General features: G+C 50.4%; 1 protein-coding gene across 1 annotated transcript in view; it reads right to left on the reverse strand.

Moving 5' to 3' along the window:
- Window positions 1-25,397, reverse strand: part of LOC144946472 (glutamate receptor ionotropic, delta-2-like) — a 194,763-nt gene that overhangs the window by 129,524 nt on the left and 39,842 nt on the right. Inside the window, 1 exon segment of the mRNA XM_078875369.1 lies at window positions 14,760-14,915. Coding sequence (XP_078731495.1) covers window positions 14,760-14,915 — 156 coding nt within the window.

Raw genomic sequence — 25,397 nt, forward strand, 5'->3', positions numbered from 1 at the left:
TGCCAAAGCATTGCAAATCCTCACCAACACGTGTCTCCACCCGAGCCCTGGAAAACCCGGGGCAGAGTCTGGAGCCTCCTCAACCTGGAACCCACGATCCCCAAGTTGCTCGGCTCCCTCTCTGATCGGCCAAGAAATCCATCCGACCACAGCACGACCCAAAGGGTAACGGCGATCCCTTCGTCGGTGGCTGACAGGAGGAAAGATCTGTCGGGCTACGGCGAGCTTCAAAACCCGCACGTGGCACTCGGACGCCTGGATTCCGAGTTCTATTAGCTACCGAAGCTCTTATTTCACAGATGTCCAAGTGTGCGCGGCTCAGCAAGTTACAGCGGCAAGCAACAGCGAAAAACGATCCGTGTGCAAAATAGAGGCAACGGTAAGCAAGTCACTAACTATAAATAAGAAATATATTGATTAACTCATTCATTATATAAGTCGATCTATCAAGATTGGGCAAGGCAGAGAAAACACCAACAACAAGAACATCACAGCCCCAGACCACACCAAGATAACACCCCACGGTAGTAGTCGTAGTCCCTCAATTAAGTGGCACATTAACACTGAACTATCGGCATGCACGGCTTCACGATCAAAGTCGCAAACCGCATTTGCGAACGCGACTGCCGTGTCTGGCAACCGCGAGGCTCCCTGTGGTTTGGCGAGACGGGTCGGGTGTGCGGAGGCTTTGGTCAAAAGGCAGAATGCAAATCGAAAAGAAACGGAGATGCAGCCATCATTTCCCGCTGCACCACATCTGAAAAGGGGGCTGGAAACTATGTGGGAAGCTTAAACGTTGATTTCGCTACACTTCTCTTAGGTTTTTTTGGTAAAGTCACGTAGGTAAAAAATTAAAATAAAAATTAATAAAAGTAAAATAAAAATAAAATAAAAATTACGACGTTTTGGAGGCAACACAAGCCTCCGTCTTCAGGTGGAACCGTCACAGCACGATAGCTGTATCAAGTAAGATAATTATTTTCATTTTACTTTTATTAATTTGAATTTTTTACCTACGTGACTTTTCCGAAAAAAACCTAAGAATATGAATCCTTGCAGTCACGAAAGCTTCAAATCTAGAATTCGCTACACTACACAATACTCCACGCCGTGTCAATGGGGGGGGGGGGACGGTCGTTCACCGAGATATATAAACGAAGATGCTACCGGGGTTAATGTAGAAACGCACATAGGTCGTTAAACCGCATCGCGCGTGTGTCTTTGTCTGTGGTCACGCACACGCTGGGACACATGCAGAGGTTAGAGGTCGCACTGCCGCAGCTTAGACGTGTCAATAAAAAAAAACATCGACTGTATGACGTGTTATTATTTGGAGGTCCGTCTTGCATCCTGTTTACATTTTGCCAAGTCATTAATTTCCAACGGAAATGTGTTTTGTATAAACAGTATAAATATTGGGCTCGGGTACAAATCAATAAGCACCTCGCCCCTACAGAATGATGTGCTTAACCGGTATAACTCAAGCACTGGCTGCCACTGGCACACACAATGATGCATCCTTGTACGTGCTTATGTCGAATTTCTCTCGCACCGTACGTAGCCAACCGCGCTAATTATCGGAGGTGCGGGGAAAGGACGAAACAAAAAACGAAACACAAAAACGGTTTCTCAAGTAATTCGTTTTCAATGCTCGGAGACACGCTTGGAGAGACAGCAAGAGGAGCCATATGGATCACAGGACAGGAAATTACGGTGGGCTTGGAGCGAGACACAAGACGCAACGCTGGAGGGCAACGATGGCCAACGATGGACAAGTCTGACAATGTTGTGGCAGCCAAAAAGAGAGAGAAAATAAATACGATCTTGCCTGAGAGGATAACAACCGTGGAGACGGAGCGACGAGATGGGGGCTCACGCCTAGAAGCGAGATGGACTGTGGCATCGCGAATCCGTGAAGGATGGTGACAGTAACGGGATGGGAGGACATTACCCATCTTTACTGCGTGTGGGTGGACAGAGGCGACCGGTGGGATTCAAGCAACTTGCCGATTGTTTCAACTGCAGCGCCGCCGGGAGAACAAACCAGCGACCTTGAACAGGTCACCTCGAACCGATGACCTTGAACAGGTGACCTCTAACCGGTGACCGCTGGGTCGCAGGTCCAGTGGGGTCACTGACCAACCGTCACAACGCCCTGTGGCAGCACCCGGCTCGTAAACGCAAGGGAAATGAAAATGCAAGGATTTATTTTTGGCCCCTTAACGTGACGCCAAATCCTTTATCCAAGGTGACATGCCATTTGCGCCTTCGCCAGCGGTGAAGAAATTAAATAGATTTTTCGCTCGCCTGAGCAATCAAACAGATTTTTTAAATACATATTATTATTATTAACTTTGTGCAGCTCACAACAAGAGATCAGCTGTGCGGAAAAGTGCTCGTTTAAAAAAGCGCTCCCCGCACCGCGCGGAAGCCGTTTTGATTTAAACCGCCGAGCGGTCCCGCGTGTGCCCATGCCCGCGCTGTTAACAGAGGCGGTCACAACCGGGGAACGGGATTCGTAATAATAACAATAATACATGATAACAGTCATTTGCAAAAACCCAGAGGGACACTCTTTCGAAATAGTAGGCAGCAAAAAATACTTAAAAATTCAGGTGGGGGGGGAATCGGTAAATTGAATATTCTGCACGCATTTCAAGACAAGCAAGCAAGAGCCCAGTCCAATATTCATTTTCAGCGTTTGAAATGCCAACCGGCAGACCTTATCCGCCGAATAAGTGCATGCTCGCCTAAACCAAAGCCCGCTGCGTTGACACAGTGTCTGGCGTGCGCGTGTGTACCGTGTCAGCAGCCTCGCCACTTAACCCTCATCTTTATCTTAGCCCCCGAACCACCCTCTTGCCAGGATTGTGGATTTGCCACTGGGGCTTCGGGCGACGCCGTGCAAGTCTCACGACGTATTGCGCGATAATCGTTGCCTCGCGTAAGTTGGCAAAGAATGTAGGGTTGCAAAACAATTGAGTTGACCTGACGGTTCCACGCCAATTTCATTGTTTCCACATCCCATTTGGCCGTACAGCGGCTTTCCTTTGGAGCGCATCTTTTTCGCAAGCGTCGGTTCAACGAGACGAAACCTTCTGAAGGGGTTTCTGCATCCAGCGTCTCATCAGCAGGGCCGGACTTGCTTCAACTGAAGATGGGCAGGAACGTGTCGAAGCTTCAGGGCAAGCAACCCTTTCTGTTGCAGTCTTAAAACCTCTTCAAAATATCTCCATCACGTTCCAACAGTACACACAAGACAGATGACACTCAGTGGGAGACCAGGGGGCTGACACCCCCTTGACCCCCCCCCCACCCACACACTACCCCTCGCCTACGACATTTGTCAGCTTAACACGTGCGTTTACTCTCCAACACATCGGTGTGCTGAAGCTGTAACGACTCGGCACGTTTTGCTTACGTGACAAACCTTTGCAAATCGGCTGTATCGAGTGGTGGCGGGTTCAGCGTCACGTTTATTTATATTAACGCGATCTAACGCCCCACCCCAAAATACCTCTTATGGATACTACAATTGTGTATGACCCTCCACAAACACTTCAAACGTTGTCACGCCGAAGAACCGATGCTAGGAGAATGTAGCCGCGCGTGATTTTTTTCATGCGACCTCTCTTACGCCTTGGAATAACGCTCCTTCTTCTGCCCCACGTGCATCTGCCCCCCCGTCATCCGGCAGGAGAGATAACCCAGGTCACGCGAGGTGCGCCTTCATGAACGCGCTTTCATTAACGGCGGGGAATCGCATAATCGTCGGTGATTGGAAAATGTGAAATGTTTGGTCGAATTCGTAACGCGGTCAAACGCAGCGCCGGCGGGAGCGGCAGACGACTGAGATCGCCGTGCACGTCTCGCCGGCGGGCGAAGCGGAGTTGCCCAGGGGACGTGCGGTTATGTCAGAACGCCGGCGTCGATGCTATTAATATGTGTGAAATGTGGATGTGGCGGCCGGGCTGCTCACGGGTCAGAGACACCGATCCAGCGCCCACCGCGAGCGTGGGGGAGGGAGTTGTAAGAGGGGGCCTGTGAAAGGTGCACGCACTGCCGCTTGCTCGCTCTCGCCACTGCTGCCGGGAGAGCATCCGCCGGAGGAAGACCCAGACAGCCTCCCTCGAGAGTGTACCCACGATAGCTCGTTGTTTGACGTTGGCACAGACGTCTTGGAAGAGATGGGAGTACCCGCACTTCACCCCACCGCGCGCGACCTCTCAATCGACCAACCGTGGTGCACCCATTCATACTGTATTTGTGCAGAAATTGTTTATGAACACATCGATATGAAAGCTACGCGTTCGAAAAAATATATATACTTCCCTGAATAATCCCTTCAGATTGAAGGGTGTTAAGGGGGGACAAAGTGAGAAGTGATTTGAGAATCTCGACCCTTGCGTTTCAACTGGGCGTGCCGGGGAGATGGGATTGAACTGGCGAATTCCGGGTTGCAAGTCCAGACGCGCTGACTGCCTCGCCATGGCAGCAACCTGGGTTGAACTCCAGGTTTAATCCAGCCTCGACAAGTCCAATGAGTTGAGAGTCTTAGCCCCGTTAGCAGCGATGGCTCGTGAATGTTCAATGGGTTTTTGTTTTTGACAATATTATTTTATCAGGCAATATTCCCGAACTGGACATTTTTGCCAACACATCTCGCTTCGTGCGTGAGAGTCAAAAGTCACCACCAACATTCTGGAACGGGGATCTCCAAAAAGGCTGGGACAAAAGATGGAGAGCGAATCCAATGTGCTGTGAGAGAAATATAATGACAAAAATCTGGAAGAAAAATCTCAGCATGATACTCTGCGAGACACTCCTTTACAGATATCACCTAGCCGTCTCTAACAATTTGTGAGATACTGAAACAAATGGGGTGTTGTGGCCTAACCGAGAAACGGGGCCCCTTATTATAGATGCAACTGAACCATCGCTCCTGCGCTATTCCCGTGGAGCCTGGCGCCTCTTTACGACTTCTCGAGACACACGGCTCTGCACGTGACACCCAGACAACCTTGAGGGTTTAGGATTTCGGGCTGTGCCAGGTCCCGAGCCTCCGATATTTTTTCGTTCTTTAAACCCATCCGCCATTAATCTTCACCGTTACCTCTCGCTGTCCTCACCGATGTCGCTACCTTACAGAATCAACCGCACCTCCGCTGAGCATGGTTGGCTACGTGCGGTGTGAAAGAAGTTCAAAATATGTACATACATTGTCGATTTTTTCCAGAGCCATAAATGTTTGACGCCAAAATTGGTGACGCTAACATTTTTCCGCCGTTTAGTCGGTAAAACGTTACCTCCCCCCCCCACACCGCCCCCCCCACCACACCCCCGTCAGCGTTGGATGGTCTCGGGCGAAGTGCGGTCGTGGTCGTTAACAACTAAAAAGCACCAGGTAAGCGATCCGATGGTTATGGAAATAAAGACAAAAAGCGCATCTCCAGAAAACATATTTCAGGGTAAAGATGACTGATAGGCAGATGACTCAAACTTAGGGACCTTTATATTCTATCCGACATAAAAAATATAAAAAAAACTCCTGACGTTCGCAGGTTTTTAAAAATAATATATCTATACATATTTACACGCAGCCGCTGTTTCAAATATTTATGCACATTTTTTGGGAGAAATATTTTTTGTGTTTTCACCGCGAAATTATCCCGACTGTGTTTTGAGCATAACGCCACGATAAATATTATTCTCTTGTTTCTCTTGCAGACCAGCGAAAGCTTTGGCCCGAAAGAATGGTCCACAGATGCAAACATCACAAAGCTACCTCTGAGACCCCTTCAAAGTGGCCTCCACCCGCTCTCCTATCGACGGTCACGCTTTCCGCAAGATGATATTTCTCAATTCTGAAAATCTGGAATTCATTTTGGGACACATTAATTGGCTAAATTACCCTTTATAGGATCGTGCAGTCACCGCCCTCGAATCGCACCCAGATCCGGAATAATGCGGACGACCAGAACGAACACCTTCATTGGAGACTCAAATCAAAATAAGACCTCCTTTTCCAGTACCAAAATTTAAGAGTAGGGTTTTTCCCCTTCTTTCTGGCAACAAAACTGAAACCTTTTTACAAGGAATCATGTCTGCATTAACCACAATACTTGTGGTCAAAATGCCAACAAAAAACACACGGATAATATATGCATTGTCCTTGAAACTGATTGGTCTAGCACCTATTGAGACGAGGCTCAAAATAAAGCTGTCTCTTGTCGCGCGAACCATGGCCACGCAGCCAAAACTACGGAGCGAATATCGTAAGCCACTTTAGTCTGCGCTCCTTCAGCAGAGGAGGGAAAAAACTGCATAAACTCTCCCTCCTGAAGTCCTCTCGCCGCAGCTAGCAGACCTCGACATTGGCATTTAGCTCTCAAACATATTGCAGAAATAAATGTAATGTGATGGGGTGGGTGTGTGTGTGTGTATGCAGTCATTTGTGGCCAGGCTGAGACGGTCAACTCAACAGATTTCAGAACCCAGTTTAATCACAGGCAGCTGAAAGCCACATCCAAACCCAGAATATCAGCATTGCCGAATCCGAGCCAAGACCGTGGACGTAATTGGCATGTCTTCACGTGATATAACCATACGGTCTCACTTAACCGGCTGGCTTGCACAGCTTGACTTTAAGCAGTTCTGCTGATTCGCATGTGAATAGAGTTGCACACCAGCGGAGATACAAAACACCGGGACATTTCACGGGGTTTGAAAGTCTCTCTCCACCCCCCTCCAATACCGTACGAGAGAGGAACACGAATGCAAAGACGTCGTCTGGTGACCAGGGGCCACTCACTCTTGCAAATGCGAACGCACTTGCGGTCTCTCGGGTTCCCACCTGGTTGAAATGAACTCAACTTGAAAGCGTCGTATTATTAATACGCGAGTGACAACAACAAAATAATAAACGAGGGGGAGGGGGGGGGGGGACCCCTCTGAACGTCCTCGGGGGGGAGTCGGCATATGTCCGAGGACAGCTGCTGCCACCAACGAACAAAGGGCACGGTCCTGGGAAAATAAGGACGAGTGGCAACGCTAAAAGATGATGATGCGGGTGGCCACGACTCGATTAACAAAAGTGCTGTCCGTCTGTCTCCATTTGAAATTTAGAATGTAAAATGGGGAGGGGGGGGGGCGGTCGTGGGAGAGAGGAGGGAAGTCCGGGTCGAGCAGGAGGCAACGGAGAAGATTAAGATGCTTTATTGCGTAAGTGCGTGTGTGTGTAATGAAAAAATTTCCGCTTTAAAAAAAAATATAAACTCCAGCTGGCTGAGCTCGACGAACAATTCATTGGAGACGTGGGGGGGGGGCACAACAAGAAGTGCCCGACCGCCTTCACCTGGCACGCGCACAGACCGCCGGGGCAAGACATCTGGCCGATGATTAAACCCACCAGCTCATTGTCTGGCCAGATAACCCAACCGCCCCCCCACCCCCATAGTCGGCAACAATAAAATAATAACAATAGTAATGATACTCGATGCTGAATAATGTTTTTAACAAAAAAATGTCAGCAAATTGCTCGCGACACCGCTTGCACGAGAGGGCCTCCAGCGGACAGAGGCTCTGGAGACGTCTTCTCAGAGGGTACATTGGCCTCCTCTTCCACTCTGGACGATGACGAGTTGCCCACGCTTTACCCCCGCCACACGCAACCTGCCCACCGGCTCGTTGCAATTACTGGCGAAACGTCGTGCTCAAATTGTACGTGCTGCGGATTTGCTCTACAACACACCGGTGTGCTGTACTAGTAACAAATTGGCCACGTTCTGTTTAGGTCACGAATCTTACTAATTGGCTGTGTCGGGTGGTGGCGGGTTTAACGACACGTTTATATTTACGCGATCTAACACACAAAATAAAACGATATCACGGAAAAGCGTGCTCACGAATGTTGAAAGAAAAGTTATCATTCACTCCACGTAGCCAGCCGTGTTAATAGGAGGTGCGGGGGGGGGGGGTCGGGGGAAGGACAACAATCTGAAAACCAAAAAGCATTCCTCCAGAAATGCCTTTTCAATCGAAATTTCAAAGTGCTTTCTAATATTGGAATATATAACACAATCGACAGCCACTTGTCAATCCACTGCCGTGTCTGGCTGTCCGGCCACGCGGAGCCACTTGTGTGTACGTACGTCGAATTTCCTTCGCACGGCACACGTAGCCAACCGGAGCTGCTTGGCCGTACTTGGTTCAAGCTGGTCAGCGCGGGTTGGCAAAACACAATCGGAGGAGCCAGGACGGGTGCAGAGGTCAGACGCGACTGATGTTAGCCCGCGGTCTGATTCGTAGTGCAGTGCGGTAGCCAACGTTGTCGCCACCAACTCCACCAATAATATCTCCAAAATAGAGCGTCTTTTTTGGGGGTTAGATCGCGTAAATATAAATGTGTCGTCAAACCCGCTGCCAACCGACACAGCCAATGCGTACGGTTTGTCACGTATGCAACACGTGCCGATTTGTTGCTAGTAATATCTGTTGTTGTTATTGCCCCTTTCCCAAAGCCTCTCTGCGATTGGGGTGCCGCCACACTGCACGAGATGTTAACTCCCTCGCCTGGTATACAGGAGGTTGTGGGTTCGACACCAAGCCTGACGCCTGCTGTATACTTGGAGTTTGCGTGTCTCTCTCTCTGCCCATGGCCGCGTGGAATTTTTCTCCGGGTCCTCCGGTTTTTAACCCCGCCATACATTTCCACGTGATGAGCCACTTCGTTGAGCTATCATTTGTGGCCAGGTCGCAGGTGAGAACTCGCGTTTAGACTGTGGGCTTCATCGTGTGGCGCGCTAACCACGGTGCCACGACGCCACCAAAAATATCTGATGTTGTTTTATCCCCTTTCCCAACTCCTCTCTGTGTAGCTTCTCAGCATGCTATGTATTTAACCGCTATCTAAATGCTAATTCTTATCTCTATATCCTTATATATGTGTATGTTTGTATCTGTGGATATTTGGATATGTAGTAAATGAGTATGTGTGTTGGAGCATGTGAGAATATGCATGTGCATGTGTGTGTGTGTGTACAAGGGGAGCGGTAGTGTAGCTGCTACGAACCTGGCGACGCGGGTTCGATTCCCGCTCACGTCCAACACCAGTGACGATTATTTGAACCGGTCCTTGGCCTCCCCTAGGTCGACTCAGCCTCAAATGAGTACCTGGTGCGGTGTGTAAAAACATAGCCACTAGGGATACAAAGACGGCCGGGTATGGTGCTGGCCACCTACCCCCTCTTGTACTGTTCATAGGTGCTCACTAAAAGCACTTGCCCCAACAGTCTGATTAAGGCTATACAGGTGATCTTTGTCTTTGTTTTGCGGTGGTTAGCACAGCAAGTTTCCACAGTAGGTGGCACAGGTGGTGCAGCTGCCAGTCATCTCAGTCAAATCCATGGCACCTGGGTCTGTCACGTGATGTCCTGCCATCGAGCCTAAGACACTTCACGTGGCCTCAAAGTGCACCTAGCCTGGCACAAGCGCCGTGGTGCCATCACCGCCTGTTATTGGCGAGTGTCAGTTGTTGTTGCAGTTTGTTAGCGATCTGCGCTTACAAACCCCGGCGACCCGAGTACAATCACCGCCCGTGGCCAACAGCGCTCAAGAACGATCGGAACGAGTCCAGGGCCTCCCCGAGGTCGACTCAGCTGACGTCAGCATTTTGGAGAACAGAAGTGAACCGGGCGTGATGCTGGCCACCCACCCCGTCGTGTGCCGCATTGGCCTTGATAGGTGCTCACGAACATCGCTTGCCCCAACAGTCTACAAAAGGATGGGGGCAGGGGCGGGGAAATCTTCGTCTTTGCCTCTGTGCGTCAGAATCAGGAGAGAATCAGGATCAGAATATCTATTTGCTTACACTCGAGGAATCCGATTAACCTCTTTTTCACCAGATGCCCAGGAGTTGAACGTCTTTCGCATCGCACGTAGCCAACCGTGCTCATCGGAGGTGCGGGGGAAGGACAACAAACTGAACAGAAAGAGGTAGCTCTGAAGAAATGAGCACCGTGCGCAAACACGCGCGCACACACAAAGACAAAGATCCCCCATATAGCCTTAACAGACTGTAGGGGCAAGTGCTGTTAGCGAGCACCTATGAAGGCCGCAATGGTACACGAGAGGGTGGGTGGCCAGCACCACGCCCGACCGCCTTTGTCTGCCCAGTGGCGATGTTTACACACCACACCAGGTACTCGTTTCAGGCTGAGTCGACCTAGGGGAGGCCCAGGACCGGTTCAGATAATCGTCACTGGTGTTGGCCGTGAGCGGGAATCGAACCCGGGTGGCTAGGTTCATAGCGCAGCGCGCTAACCGCTACACTATCGCTCCCCACACGCGCATGCGTGCCAAGTGAATACATCTGTGGGGTGGGGCGGGTTTGGCAAATGGAACATTTGTAAGTTGGCAAGGAGGGGGGGGGGGTGATTTAAACGACAGAATTTCAAGCCAATCTGTCCGTCGCAAGGGCAATAACAACATTAACAATTATTACGACCGTGCATAGCAACTATCCGCATTAATTTAACTTGTCTAGCTCCCAGCGTGACTGCCGCTTATGTAAAGGTGGCGGCGGAGAAAGCAGCCGACAACCTCGACGCGGGACGCTTCTACAAACTGAAGTTTTTTTGTTTGTTTACGACCACGTAAGGCCCACTGAGCTCCGTCGTGCTTTGTCAGAAGCGACCTCGCGACCAGAGATGAAGGATCAACGAAAGGGGCTCATCGTCGCGTGGAAACTCACAGGCGGTGACCGAATACTCCAAACGCGTGATGGTTCTACACGCGGAGGGAAAACCCGGAGGGCCCAGAGGGAAAAAAATTAACCCGTAAAAACAAAGTTTTTCACTATAAATCCTTTATATGCGTGGCGGCTAGAGTCCTCTCGTCCTCTGGCTTGAGATGGCTGCCACCTATGGGTCAGATGATTGCCTGCCACCATTAAGCAATTGGTGATTAAATATAAAAAAAAAATCCTAAAATGTTGAAAATTTTGGAAAAAATTTCCCGAAAATAAATTGTTACGCACAACGAGTCTGTGTGCAAAATGTCAGCTCGATTAGATCACGGGAAGTGGGTTAAAAAACGACCGAAAGATTTGCACGGTCGTAAGCGCGCAAGCAAGCAAGTGAACTTAATATAAAGGATTTAAAAACAACCACGGCGAGAGAGACACGCAAACTCCAAATGTAACAGGAGGCGTCAGGATCGGGATAGAACCCACGACCTCCTATACACCAGGCGAGGGAGGTAACAACTCGCCACCATGGTACCCCCAGCAGTAGCTATCATCTAGCCACCCAGTAGAGGTACATATCGGTGAAAAGCTTCAAGGCTTTGTGCAGGAATTTTTGAAATAGCTCGTATTATGTTTTCCTCGACTTTATGCAAGGGGATGGAAAATACCGCTCCTCCGATCGACAAAAATAGACAAAGAGACAAAGGAACTACCCAGCCTGGCCTTGCACAGGAGGCAATTTCTTTCTTGCGACTTGCGTACCGTTCCCTATACTTTGCATCTCCTATTGGCCCCAGAGCCGTCGCTTCTCTGCTTTCTCTCGGCGGTGGCGTGCCTCTACGTGCATCGCTTGTTTCTGTAGCTTGCTGACCCGCTCATACTGGGCATCTGTGAAAAAGAGCTTCATAGCTCATCGGATTCCTCCTGTACCAATAAACATTCCGATTCCGAGTCTGAAATGCAGTTCGCTAGAAACCACGAAGGCCACGGTGGCAAGCGAGTTCTGGAACAACACACGACGGAGTGGTGGCTTGGGCAGCACCAGGCCCAGATGCCTTTGTCTCTGCTGATGTTTAAGCGCTGCGCCGGTAAGCTGGGTGGCGGATAAAAGGATGACTTCTGTTCGGCGATATATATGTGTAAAACTAGAACACGGCCCTGCAAAAGCAAATCAGTCATGTCAGCTCTATCCCCCCCTTGCTTCTTCTTCGGAGGGGCGGCTGGAGTGACGCGCGTTCAAGCACAAACGCGAACAGCGGGGCGGCGAAACAAAGTTGGGTGCTGTTAAATTTTGATTTAAAGCTTTCGTGACTGCAGGGATTCATATTCTTGGTTCTTTCGGTACAGTCACGTAGAAGAGAAATAATAAAATAATATTAATATTATATATTTTTTATTGTTTTATATTTATATTATTTTATTATTTCCCATCTACGTGACTTTACCGAAAGAACCAAGACTTTGGGCGCTGTTGCTGCAAATCCCGTGCCGTCACATCCCCGTGCATGAATGAACAGCTCTTGGGCAGAAATGGTGAAAGAAAAATGTGAATAATATCAACAATATAAACGTGGCAATTATTGCCGCTTTCGCCAAACGAGAGTTGACGGCGGCAGCGGCCAACGAGGAGGATCGATGCGGCGGCTAATAGAGAGCGAGTGCCCCCACGCTCGTTTCAGACTTCAGCGCCCGATGTCCAAGCAGCAGCAGCAGCAGCAGTGCGGTTTGTGGATCTGTCGCGGTCGTAGACAGCCAACCGTTTGGCTGCGTCGGTGGCCGAGTGGCTCCGAGGGGGGCGAACGGGGGGTGGGGGGGGATCACAGGCGCTGACCCAGCGAAGCTCGCATCCATGGGTTGGAATTCCGGGCTTAAGTCGCCCGTGATTAGTCAAGGTAGAGTTCACAACGCGCGTAGGAAAGCGTAACTTCTTTTCATATCCTGCAGCTCCGATTACCACGGTTTGGTTACGTACGGTGTGAAATAAGTTCAACATACATATTGTTTGTTGGGGATGGGGCCACATTTTTCAACTCTTTCAGTTTGGCGGTTTAAATAACGATATGGCCGCATGTTCAGTTCTTGAGCTCGTGGTGGTCTGGACAAGGCTGAGATCGTTGCACATGCTAACGTTCAGCAGCCAGACGGAATTCTACATCACAGGACCACGCGAACAGGCAACACCAACCTTCGTCCAGCAGTGGATTGATTATGCCGACGACGAAACCTGGTCATGGCTAACATCAGCAGCAAGTGATATCGACCCGGCCCATGGTGGGGTTGCCTCTTTCACAGACCCGCCCTGGCCGGCGTGGTCAAACAAAGCACTTGCAAACAACGCACAGCACGGGAATACGTCCATGCGGCAGCGGGTTAACTAAGGGGCTGTGAATTATCATCAATAGAATCACAATTTGTACAAGTGTCTCAATGCTGCCACTCGTCTTCATCCACTGGCACGAGCGTTACGACTGGGCTGGGTCGGATTGGAACAAGAGCGAAGGGAATTCCACAATCCGGAGTCCAACTTCTGCTGCCAACATGTCCATCGGCTGGCTCGCTAAAGCTCCGATTTTCGTTGCTGGCTTGGGTTTTTTGCCAAGGCAGAAACGATGAATCCCCTACCCGGGGATAGGGCCCATCGAGCATAGATGCTCATTTTAAACAAGGGTGAGGTGAAGGGGGTCCAAGGGGGGTGGGGAGTGAAGGGGGGGGGGGGTGTTAAGGATGGGGGATATAATATGAACAACAGAAAAGCGTAACGCGATCAGATATTGAAGTGAAGCACATCACCGCAAACCGAAAACAGCAAATAATTTCGAAAGAAATACAGGTTGGAACATTCAGCATGACAGCATTCTACTATAAATCATGTTTATCCAAATCAGCTCAAGCCTCTCGCACCTGCGATGAGCATGGCTGGCTACGTACGGCGCCAAAGAATTTCAACATGCATACAATTCGCATGAAATCGCCACAAACAATGGCAACCACCCGCAAGAGATTTCTGTTCACCATCGTTCACATCACCATTGTCCCTTTCGAGAATGCATCACACGGTGGTCTCAGCGTGATGCGCGCACACACGAGTGGAGCGATTTAAGTGGCCGTGTTCTTTACGGATACCTCGATGGTTGTTACGACGCCGGAGGGTAATTCATTTACAACCGGAAAGCGTTTGACAACATGTTTTTGCTCATTCGTGCAGGAAAGACACACCGAGTCAGCAGGGTTCTGCTGTTGCTGCTGCATTGGGGCTTTATATTTGTATGATGCATACCGTGTCAGCCCATACGGTTTACCCCGTAGTCTTGTACAGGGAAATTGAGTTTTCAGATGTATATGGCGTACAGCTGTGTCAATACGGGCAAAACATATTTTTTTTTGTCTATTTGTTTGTGTGTGTCTTCCTTTTGATGGGACTGTGTAGGATGAAGGTTGAGATTTATAAGGACAACGGGATGATCAATAAGGTCTGAATTGGTCTGTAATAAGATAGGCACCGATAAGAGTTTGACAGGTATGCAGATGATTTCAGCCAATCAATGACGAGTTCTGCTCATTATGCACGTGGGAGGTGGAAACCGGAGCGCCCAGAGGAGGCAACGCTCAATCCCCTTACAGATGGAAACAGGTGGCGATTTGTCCACTTCCCGTACCGCCTTTTCCTGGCCAGTCACGGTATGGCACCTCATCCACACAAACTATTTAAACTCTTCTTTTTATTGTACCAGCCAAGGCCCACTGAGCTATACAGCTCGTTTTCAGAAACTCAACAAAGTGGCTTATCGCGTGGAAATGTACAAACAGCCAAAGAACTAAGCCATCTCCTGTCCCACCCGTCGACACAGAAGCTGATCATTATCTTCCTACTCAACATCACTAACCATTGCATCAGCCCACCCCCTGCCCCCCCCCCCACCTTTCATTTCCCCGCCACCCCCCACCACGGCGTCACTCAGCCCCCCACATCCCGTAGGCCCCCCACACAGCCCCGACTGGAAGGCCACGTGCGTACCTTCCTGCAGGGCCTGGAAGGGGTTGTCTCCCTCCACGGTGCGGATCGAGTAGGTGATCTGCTCGCTCTGCAGGATCTCCTCGTTGGCGTTGATGTCGGCCACGGCCAGGCTGAACGCCTCCTGGTCCTTGAGCGCCGACTCCTCGAAGATCGCCCCTGGGTCGACGGCGCCGGGAAAGGTTCGAAGAGGAGGAGGGGGGGAGCGGGGAGGGGGGGCGAGAGAGGAGCAGGCGGCAACAATGTAAATACATAAAAATAACTGCAGTCATGCAATGTGGATACGTGATGTCATCATGGCAATACCGTTGACGCCACCAGACGTCGTTCCTAGCGCGTTCCACCCTCCTCCGCCAGAACCCACAGCTGTTGCGTGGTAGAGAGACGCTCAACGGCCCAACACGGTCTGCCCCGATGGTCTTCAACCATCCGTTCATTGGTCTACTCTTCCCCATGGTTTCGTGGAGTCGTGGCGACCACTCCGATACTAGGCCCTGTAACCGGCCGGCCCTCACCCATCCTGCACAACACGCATGTCCTACCCAGCGCAACCATATCCACACACAACCGCCTGCAACCTTAGCTTCCCCACTTCTGCATTGCCGCTCCCGTGTTGCCACTAAATACCGAGCATCCATCTCAAAGGCATGTGCTCCAATTCTAGAAATGTATTCTCGGGCTACTGAGCTCGGGTACAGCTCCCTTATCTGTGCAGAAATATGGAGAGCACTGCTGGGCTCTTTACACTCAGACGTTACATACAAATGGACAATTAATTAGGGGAGTGAAATTTAAATACCGATTACAAATGTCATAACTGTCAGAATGTTGCGAGTTCCAATCCTGGTTGGGGCGTGACTCAGCCCATCATCATCGTTCGTGCAGAGGCATTAAATTAAGTACCACTTTGTGCAAAGTCAACAGCTGGTATATTCTGGAGAGACCGGCTGCTCCCATGATAATGTGGAATTTCCACCGCCAGCCCAGGTCCACCGCTTAAGCGGTGAACACACTTTAATTTGTACTTCAAATGTCCCTTTGGCCATCGAGGTTTCTGAAACGAGGGCAGTCAGCGTGCACCTCCTGAGCCCACTACATTGCGGCTCCGATACAGCGCAATTGGCTACGTACGGCGCGAAAGAAGTCCAATGTACGTACAACACCTGCACCACGGCACACCAAGTGGGTGGTTGAAGCCGGCACCTGACATTCCTGTCCACCTCAATCTCTCCCCGGTTACCTCTCGCATGTGGCTGGGGCAAGCTCAGATTGGCACAGGCCAGCGTCAGGTAACGACCTGTCGCGGGCATCGTGATTTGCATGCTCGAGTGGCGCTTGCTTAAAAAACAATTTGCCACTTGCGACTCAAGCGCACACCGCCTCCGCATTCTCATCTCGGCCACGCCACGATTGCCCCGCCGCAGTGGAGGCCTATGGACCCCCCCGCCCCCACCCATGGAGGCAGCTGTCCCAGGCGCGGCATAAGAAGAACGCCGCAAAGGCGGCTTGCCAAGTGGGCATTGGTCTGCCGCTGGCACAGCGCGTCTAAGGCGGTCAATTTAATGTCGGTTTTCTGCGTTGCGGTGTGCAATGCCCAGGGTGAAAGAGCTTCTACGCTCAGCGGGCTTGACTCGGAATATCAACTTAAGTAAACATCTGATTCTGAACTTCTGATTATGCGCAGATTTCCATTATTATTATTATTACACGTAGAAATATATGAAGGCTGGCGAGGCAGTCTGTGAAGAGAGCCTCGGGGGTTTGAGAGCCCTGGTTTTTTGGCTGAACAATGAAATGTGCGCACTGACACACGGGCAAGTGCACCCACTCATGCTCACCCTCACCCACGCTCTCTCTCTCACACCCACGCGCGCTCATCCCAACGCTCGCCTACTCATCGCGCTGTTACTCAGCGTAATTTGAGTTCAATATAAGATTATTATTTTTCAAAGCAATTCAGATCCACTCTCGTCCACCGATCTCCATGTCGTGGTCAAGCAGACTCATTGCCCTCAGTCGTCCACTGGTGGCTGCAGGCCTCCTCGAGCCGTAGCCAACATCGCACCAGGTACTCATTTGAGGCTGAGTCGACCTAGGGGAGGCCCAGAACCGGTTCAAATAATTGTCGCCGGTATTGGCAGTGAGCGGGAATCGAACCCGGGTCGCCGGGTTCGCAGTGCAGCGTAGCGCTACCAGCTACACCACCGCTCCCCACACACACGAACCCACGCACCCACACACACGAACCCACGCACCCACACACACGAACCCACGCACCCACACACACGTAACAATTGATCCCTCCTCATCAATACACACAACCAGACGTAACAAGGCTACAAGGTATCCCAACGCGCGAAACAACGGACCCGGAGCGATCTCCAGTTGTTGCGCGTGCGTCTTTCGCGGATGACTGGCTGGCGGTCGTGGCCAAAAATCGGGAGAGCGCAAACTTGGACCGACAAACCCACCCCCACCCCCCATGGAGGAATCTCCGGCGCCCGAGGGCTCTCCTCCTCCTTCCTTCTTTTATCGTTGTCGTCGCTCCCGCAGCCGCAGCCGCTGTAAGTTTCTGAAGCCACTCGGTGCAAGGGGCCCCCCGAGGCTTGGGCCAGCGCCCGCGATGCGTTTCGTGTCGCCCGCGGCTGCGGCTGGGGACGCTGCTGCTGCTGCTGCGGTTCGCACGCCCCAAGCTCGAAATCCACACGGTGGGTGCGCGCCAGTTCGATTCCAACTCCCGGTAAAAAATATTTTCAATAAAAAAAATATATAAATAGATTATATTAATTAATAAAGGCAGGTTTCATACCCTTCGGTTTTTTTTTTCGGTACAGTCCCGTAGGTAAAAAAGTTAAATAAATGAAAACAACTCAATTAAATCACGACGTTTCGGGCGCAACACTAGCGTCCTTCTTCAGGTGGGGACAACGTAGCGAAAGCACAACCGCTTAAGTGTGTCTAAGAGATGGCTGTGACGAGGCATTATATAGTTGCGGGGGATGGAGGGAGGAGAGGGGCCATGGCGAGTGTGTGGTGGGCTGTAGACTGAGAGGCAGCGATGTGAGGAACGGGGATAGATAAGAAAGCTAAGATTAAGCAGCCTTTTGTTATGCTGCCGGGGGGGGGGTGGGTAAATTAGAAATGCGCAAGCTGAAAAACAACGTGTGATGGTAGTGTGTGAAGCTGGGGGTAACAGACGCTTGTGTTGCGCCCAAAACGTCGTGATTTAATTTAGTTGTTTCCATTTACTTTATTTTTTACCTACGTGACTTTACCGAAAAAAACAAAGAGTATGGATTCCCGCAGTCACGAAAGCTTCACATCCAAATTCCGTGAACGGTTTTCAAACAAAATCAACGATTTTGTACGACTGTAGCGGAGGCTTAGAGGACCGCACGGAGGACCCCGCAACCCGAGTTCGATACCCGGCTGTGGTGGACAACGAGCAGCTCGCGATATCTAAACCGTTTCCGAGTTGTATCAATAAATAACAAGCTCAAGTGAATGCCAATTAATGAATTGTGTAGAACATTTTCAAACGTGATCCACCAAGATTGATTTTAATCGATTCATCGCTTCGGCTCGGATGTCATGACGGCGACTTGCGTGGCGAAGCGTTGCCATCCCCTCTCTTGCCGCCCAAACGCACGAGCCGAGTACCAGCATATGGCTCGGTGACATCCATTCGGCTATAAATAAACTCTCTTGCCGTGGCCGTCATGCTGAGAGAAGCTAGTTCACCGCCCACCCCGCACTCTCTCCATCTCTGTCTGAAATCTCGTCGGGTTTTTTTTGTTTGTTCCGTCTTGCTGTGCCAATGTCTGTGGTTCCCATCGTTTTGCTCGCTGAGTTTCACCAGCTACCGGTTAGCCTATCAATTGTGCATTCATCACCTATCAACGCATGAGCTGAAGATGTATTTACGTTCAGCTTATTCTGCACCGTAACGTAGCCAACCGTACTCATCGGAGGTGCGGCGAAAGGTACCAACAACTCAACACAAAAAGCAGCCCTGTGGAAATGTGTTTTCGATTTAGATGTTTTAAAAGCGTATCGCTCCAGTGGCTTCCTAAGATCGGACGGAAGAGCGTTCCAGACGGCCGCAGAAGCGCATCTGAAAGCGCCGCGCAATGCGGCGATCACCGTCTTTGTTCGATGGCCAGCAGCCAACAGCGAGGATCGCCGGAGCGATGATGGTTTCATGTTCCTTGACGAGAGCATAAACCGTGCAGATTCATTCTCACGACCATGACTCGTGGAAAGGGCCCCTCTGGGAAGGAAGTTTCGCCTGCTCTTACACGCTGGCCAAGTGCGCCTTGGGAAGAGGTTGTCAAGTGTGCCCACACTTTATCCCAGCACCGCACGCGACCTGCCGAACCCATCGATCAACCGTACAGACTTTGCTTTGTGTCGAAACGATGCTGCTGAAATGACGCGCCGGCTGTTGGGATGCTTGTTAAATCTATACTCTACTGCTGGATGGACGTCAGAATCAGAAGTTAACAAGTTATTTTTCAAGGGCGACTTGGCCGGCAAACAACATCAACGCATTCCACAAACCAAATAAAAAAAAAGAAAACTTAACGATTGCAAATATGTTGCAAAATTACATTCATACTTAAACGTTATTGATTTTCACAGTCTAAACGTTAGTGATTTTTAACAGAGTTTAAATGGCAGAGATGGCAGAATGGAGACGGCACTTAGGTGGTTCCAAAACTTTGGGGCAGCAGCTACATTAATCGCTTTTGATCCAATCTGGAAACGATTAATAGAAAAATCGGAGAAGCTTCGCGTACATTTTTTTGCGGGATTTAACCGGTCAGATAAATGACGAGCAAATCTATTGACAACAAGCTTGCAAGTGAAAGTAAGCCCAGGTGGGCAGCGAGGGAGGGGAGGGTGTTAAGAAGCGTGTAGGTCACTCGATAATTGTGTGCTCCGGTTCTGTTGATTCTTCGTACGGTTGTTGAAAGGCACACGCAATAATTATACAGTATATAAATATTTTATAATTTCATTAAATTATCTTCTTGGTTCTTTCGGTAAAGTCACGTAGAAGGGAAATAATAAAATAAAACATAATAAAGTAATATAATAATAGAATAAAATATATTATTATGTTTAATTTTTATTATTTTATTATTTCCCTTCTACGTGACTTTACCGAAAGAACCAAGAAGATGAATCCCTGCAGTCACGAAAGCTTTAAATCGATACATAAAATTATTTTACACTGCCGCTCCGGGAGGAGAAATCGAACAGGCCAACCTCTGGATTGCAAGCCCAGTTGCAATTCCTGATCGACACACTACCATAGGGCAGCATCCCGGCTGCATCAACAAATATGAGCCTGCCACCACCGGCACCACCACCGACATCACCACCCACCACCACCCACCAGCCATCACAACCTTGTCCTTCAGTCTAACGTCATCGCTCTCTGAATGGGAATCTGCTGCCCGACCCCCATGAAGTTGCCACGCTTGAGGAGTCGGCGAGCGACATAAAGACACACGAGGCGCCACGGTGACGAGGTGTTAACTACATCACCTGGTATACACGAGGTCGTGGATTCGACCCCGGCCCTGACACCTATATACTTAATTAGAAGTTGGTGCATTTTTCTCCGGGTCCTCCGATTTTTCCCCCCTCCACATTTAGAAACACGCGTTGAGTAATTTGTCTACTATGAATGTCCACGTGATGATAAGCCACTTCGTTGAGCTATCGTTTGTGGCCAGGTCGCTTTTGAAAAAGATCCGTCTAGCTGAGTGGACCTCTCCTGGTAAAATAAAATAAAGTTTCAACTTAAAACTGATTTGTTCACTTCACTACGTCATCCGGTACCTGAGTTCGACTATCACTCACAACTAAAATCAGTTGTGAGTTATATCTGAACTGCTTCTGATCATCCCCTAGGTAGACTCGGCCTCAAACGGATACCCTTTAAGCAGTGGTTCTGGACGCATCATCCTTCCATGCGCCGTATCGGTCGTAATGGGTGCTCGCTATCAACAGTTCAGTACATCATAATACGTCATAAAAATAATACGTCATAAAATAATAATATTATGAATATCATTTTTTATTATTTTCTTTGAACCTATCTACATGACTTTACCGAAAGACCCAATGAATATTAATTTCGGCAGTCACGAAAGCTTTAAGTCAAGTTCAGTACGTGCCTCAACGCAGTTTTACTGCAGAGGGGGTCGAGATGCGGTTGACAATGCCCAACGTTTCCACTCAACCTCAGCAAATGAGTTGTCTTTCACGGTGACACATTTTCCCTAATCGAGTCTTGAAATGGGAACAAATTGTAAACGGCCCGTGGCAAAATTGCAAGGAATAAGTATTATTATTATCTTCACACACACACAAATGTAACTGCTACTTTCGGAGAAAATAAAAGCTATTGTACATTCATAAAAAATTAATGGCATGGGGAACGAGGTGATGGGAAGGCTCCATGCGAAATTGTCCGCTCCCCCACCGTCTTAACAACCCCCCACTTACAGCCCCCCCCCCCCACTACTCCTTCCCCCACCCTCTCTCTCCCTACCCCCCATTCATACACGGCCCCCACCCTCTCCCCCCACCCCCCACACCTACACCGCCCCCACCCTCTCCCCCCACCCCCCACTCCTACACTGCCCCCACCCTCTATCCCCAACCGTCCACTACGTAACCACCCCGCCTCTCCCCCCACCCCTCCACTGGGATTTTTGCACACAGCTTTGGTGTACGGTGCTTTTTCTGCAATATTTTTCCGTCTTTTTTTTGGATTTTCTGTTTGCACATAGTCACATCGTCACTTTCAGATGTTTTCTTGTTTTTGTTTTTTTTGTTTGTTGCGGTTGCACCCCATTCAAGAGCCGAATGGCTCACAGGGCTATAACAAATAAATGAAACTGAAATTCCCCCACCACTTCCTCGCCCCTCCATTACCTAACCCCACCACCCTCTCCTACCTCCCGCCATCACACCGTCTCCCCAGCCCTCCAAGACCTCCCCCCCACTCCTCCACTGTCTAATATCCCCGCCTCTCCCCCCACCTCTCAACGACCCCTCCCCCCGCCCCCCCTCAATCCACTACCTAACCCCCCCCCCTGTCTCTCCCCCCACCCCTCTACTACCCCCACTCTCTCCCCCCCCCCCCGCCGCTCCCCCCCCCACCTCTCCACGACCCCTCCTCCCGCCCCCCCTCAATCCACTACCTACTCCCCCCCTGTCTCTCCCCCCACCCCTCTACTACCCCCACTCTCTCCCCCCCCCCGCCGCTCCCCCCCCACCTCTCCACGACCCCTCCCCCCGCCCCCCCAATCCACTACCTAACGCCCCCCCCCCGTCTCTCCCCCCACCCCTCTACTACCCCCACTCCCCCCGCCGCTCCCCCCACCTCTCCACGACCCCCCCCCCCCCCCCCGCAGAGCCGCCGCTCTTTCCCATGAAGTCTGACGGATCTGTCGCGGGTAACCTTCATAAAGAAGTAAAATTAAATGTTCATTATTTTTGTTTTGCATATCGTGCTCTCCCCACCCCCCACCCACCCACCCGCCCAGGCATTATGGGCTATGACAGCCCGCGCGGATTTGCGCAGTGAGTCGAATGCGATGGAAAGGAAGAAGCTTCGTCTCTTAGACTCTTGCCTGCACCGCGCCATCACGAGCGTGACGGCGAGCTGACAATTCGTAACACGGTTTTTGTTCCCGGGTAGCAAGTGTTATTTTCGAATTGCTCATGCCTCAAAAGTATAGAAAATGGCTATAATGCCCCGCGAACTTTGCTTTTGTGACCAGGACTTTACGTGAAGGAATGACACACATGCACACGTTTTCTCATTGAACATAGGTACATTTCTAAATATCACTGTCCTGGTCACAAAGGCAATGTTTGTGGGTAATAATAGCCATTTTATGTACTTTTGAGGTATAAGAAATTAGTAAATAACACTTACTACCCTGGAACAAACAAAAAAATGTTTGTTACACAGTGTTATCAATTAATTCCACAGAACAAAGAGGAAGGGGAGGTGGAGGCATCGGCGGTGGTGTTAGTGGCGCGGATATCAGGAAAGAGCAGTCCCCTATTCGTTACAACAGAGCAAGTCCCCGGTTGGAGTTTGAATTACGGATTGGGGCACTCCACCACCCGTGATCGAACCGGGTTCTCAACGAGGAGGCTGGCAGGGGCTTCCCCAAAACGCCAATCCTCGCGACCCACCAACACCACCGGCGTTTACCAATGTACTCCTCCGCATTCAAATCGAGATTAACTCGTTCCACGCTGCACGCGCCCGATTATTGTTAAACACGTCTATAATTCAGGTCGTTTTTCGGGTGAGATTGCGCAAATATATAATTGTGTCGATAAACCCGCCACCACCCGACACAGCCAACTAGTAAGGTTTGTCACGTAAACAGAACTTGCCAATTCCTTACTAGTGTAGTGACATGAAATGTTGTCATCCTATGGTTCGCGCCAGCCACTTTTTAACATGTGCTGCCGAGCGCAGGGTCATTGAGGGACACGTGACTTGGAGCCGGGGGCTCCTTAAGGGGCTGTCCATAAATGACGTCACGCAATTTTGGACGATTTTTGACCCCCCCCTCGTCTCACGGCGTCACAAAAAGTAAGACCCCCCCTCAAACATGACGTCACAAAGCTCTCTCCCCCCCCCAAATAAAATAAAACATGCTTCAAATCGCTTTAAACTAGTGTCATTGTAGTGCGTATTTAATGCGCCGCTGCACTCTGATGTTGTAGGAGAAAACATTTATTACAAAGTCTCTTTAATTAAGTAGAACGTGTTGTCTATATTTATTTTAAGTTGCGCATTTTGATTGTGACGTCACATTTCTCAAACCCCCAAACCCCTTCGTCAGACATCGTCACAAATATCTGAACCCCCCCCCCCCACCCTAAGTGCGTGACGTCATTTATGAACGGCCCCTTACTTGATACAGCAGGGGGCGTGGCCGAGGGCGGGGCGAGCCGGCGCCCAGGGAAATAAAAAGGGGGAGTCCCGACAGGGATCGGGGTCGGTTGTGGGGGTCAGCCTGGGGTCATCCCTCGTTCGTCGGTTTTGAGTGTAGCCTGATATCGTGGGTCAGACAGCGTGTGTGCTGACTGGCCCGTTCGCACAGAGCGAACAGATTGACACAGGCCTCGGCAAGGTAAGGTAAAAGGTCAAAAGCAACGAGCCTACCTTTACCCTACCTTTTACCCTGACCCCATACAAAATACCCGATTACAGGGTAATTACTGATTTACTACTACACATGAAAAAGGTTTATAGCAGGTAAATGCTAGGTATTGCGCTTTATTCATATAAGATTATCTCGATGATTCCAATTAAAAATGGAGGCCACGGACTGAGCCACGGAGCTTTTAGCGAGCGGTAAACAAGGTATTTACCGGGTAATTCTTCCACGCTACCTTTACCCTACCTTTTCCCTTTACCTTTACCCTTTTACCCGGTAAAAAGGGTAAATTACTTTACCTTACCGAGGCCTAGATAGACGCCTCGCTATAGAACCCGTGTTGTCAGGGTTGTGTTTATTTAAAGTATTGCCTCCAACTGCAGTGCGTGAGACTCGGCGTGTAACACACTACACAGGTACAGCAGCAGCAGCAGCACACCGGTGTGTTGGAGAATGCAAAGCCACGGCACGTCCCACCCTGGCCGCGCGCTCGGCAATTAGCGCTCGTGCCGCGTTGTTTGAGTCGATCCGCATTAAGATTGAGATGTCGGCGTGTGTGTGTGTGCGTGTGTGCACGCGTGTGTGTGTGCGTGTGTGTGCATGTGCACGCGTGTGCGTGTGTGTGCACGCGTGTGTTTGTGCGTGTGTGTGCATGTGCACGCGTGTGCGTGTGTGTGCACGCGTGTGTTTGTGCGTGTGTTTGTGCGTGTGTGTGTGCGTGGTGTGCACGCGTGTGTGTGTGCACGCGTGTGTGTGCGTGTGTGCACGCAGGTGTGTGCGTGTGTGCACGCGTGTGTGTGCACGCGTGTGTGTGCACGCGTGTGTGTGCACGCGTGTGTGTGCACGCGTGTGTGTGTGCACGCGCGTGTGCACGCGTGTGTATGCGTGTGTGCACGCGTGTGTGTGTGTGCGTGTGTGCGTGTGCATGCGTGTGTGTGTGCATGTGTGTGCGTGTGCACGCGTTGGCACTTGACGACGCAGGCGATTGAGCGCTGCATTCAGCCCTCGCGTTGCGGGTTACTTGTGCGGATCTTCACGTCGCTGGATCGTGAGAGACTACGTGCGGTGGCGAGCGTTGCCACCCGTCCTGGTTTTTTTCCAGAACGGCTCAGGGCGTGCGCCCTGGGAAATCTCCGAGTCTTCTCGGGACATTAAACAGCAAGTGCCGGTTATTATCAGTTACACGTAGCACCCTCCCCCCTCCTCCCCTGTGGTATTGTGAGAAATTCTCACCGTGACACAACAAAAAAGTCACGAAGTGATTTCTCACTACAATGGCCCAATGAGGGTGGGGCATCTCCCGTATGCAGCCCTGATGCAGTAATTGAAACAAAACTCCACATTACTATGACGGGGGGGAGGGGAGATCATCAACAGGACAACCACTATTGCTTAAGTGACACTTATTTTATCGACCGTGGAGTCCACCCCACAC

Source organism: Lampetra fluviatilis, chromosome 41 (genome assembly GCF_964198595.1).
Source record: "Lampetra fluviatilis chromosome 41, kcLamFluv1.1, whole genome shotgun sequence".
NCBI classification, from domain to species: Eukaryota; Metazoa; Chordata; class Hyperoartia; order Petromyzontiformes; family Petromyzontidae; genus Lampetra; species Lampetra fluviatilis.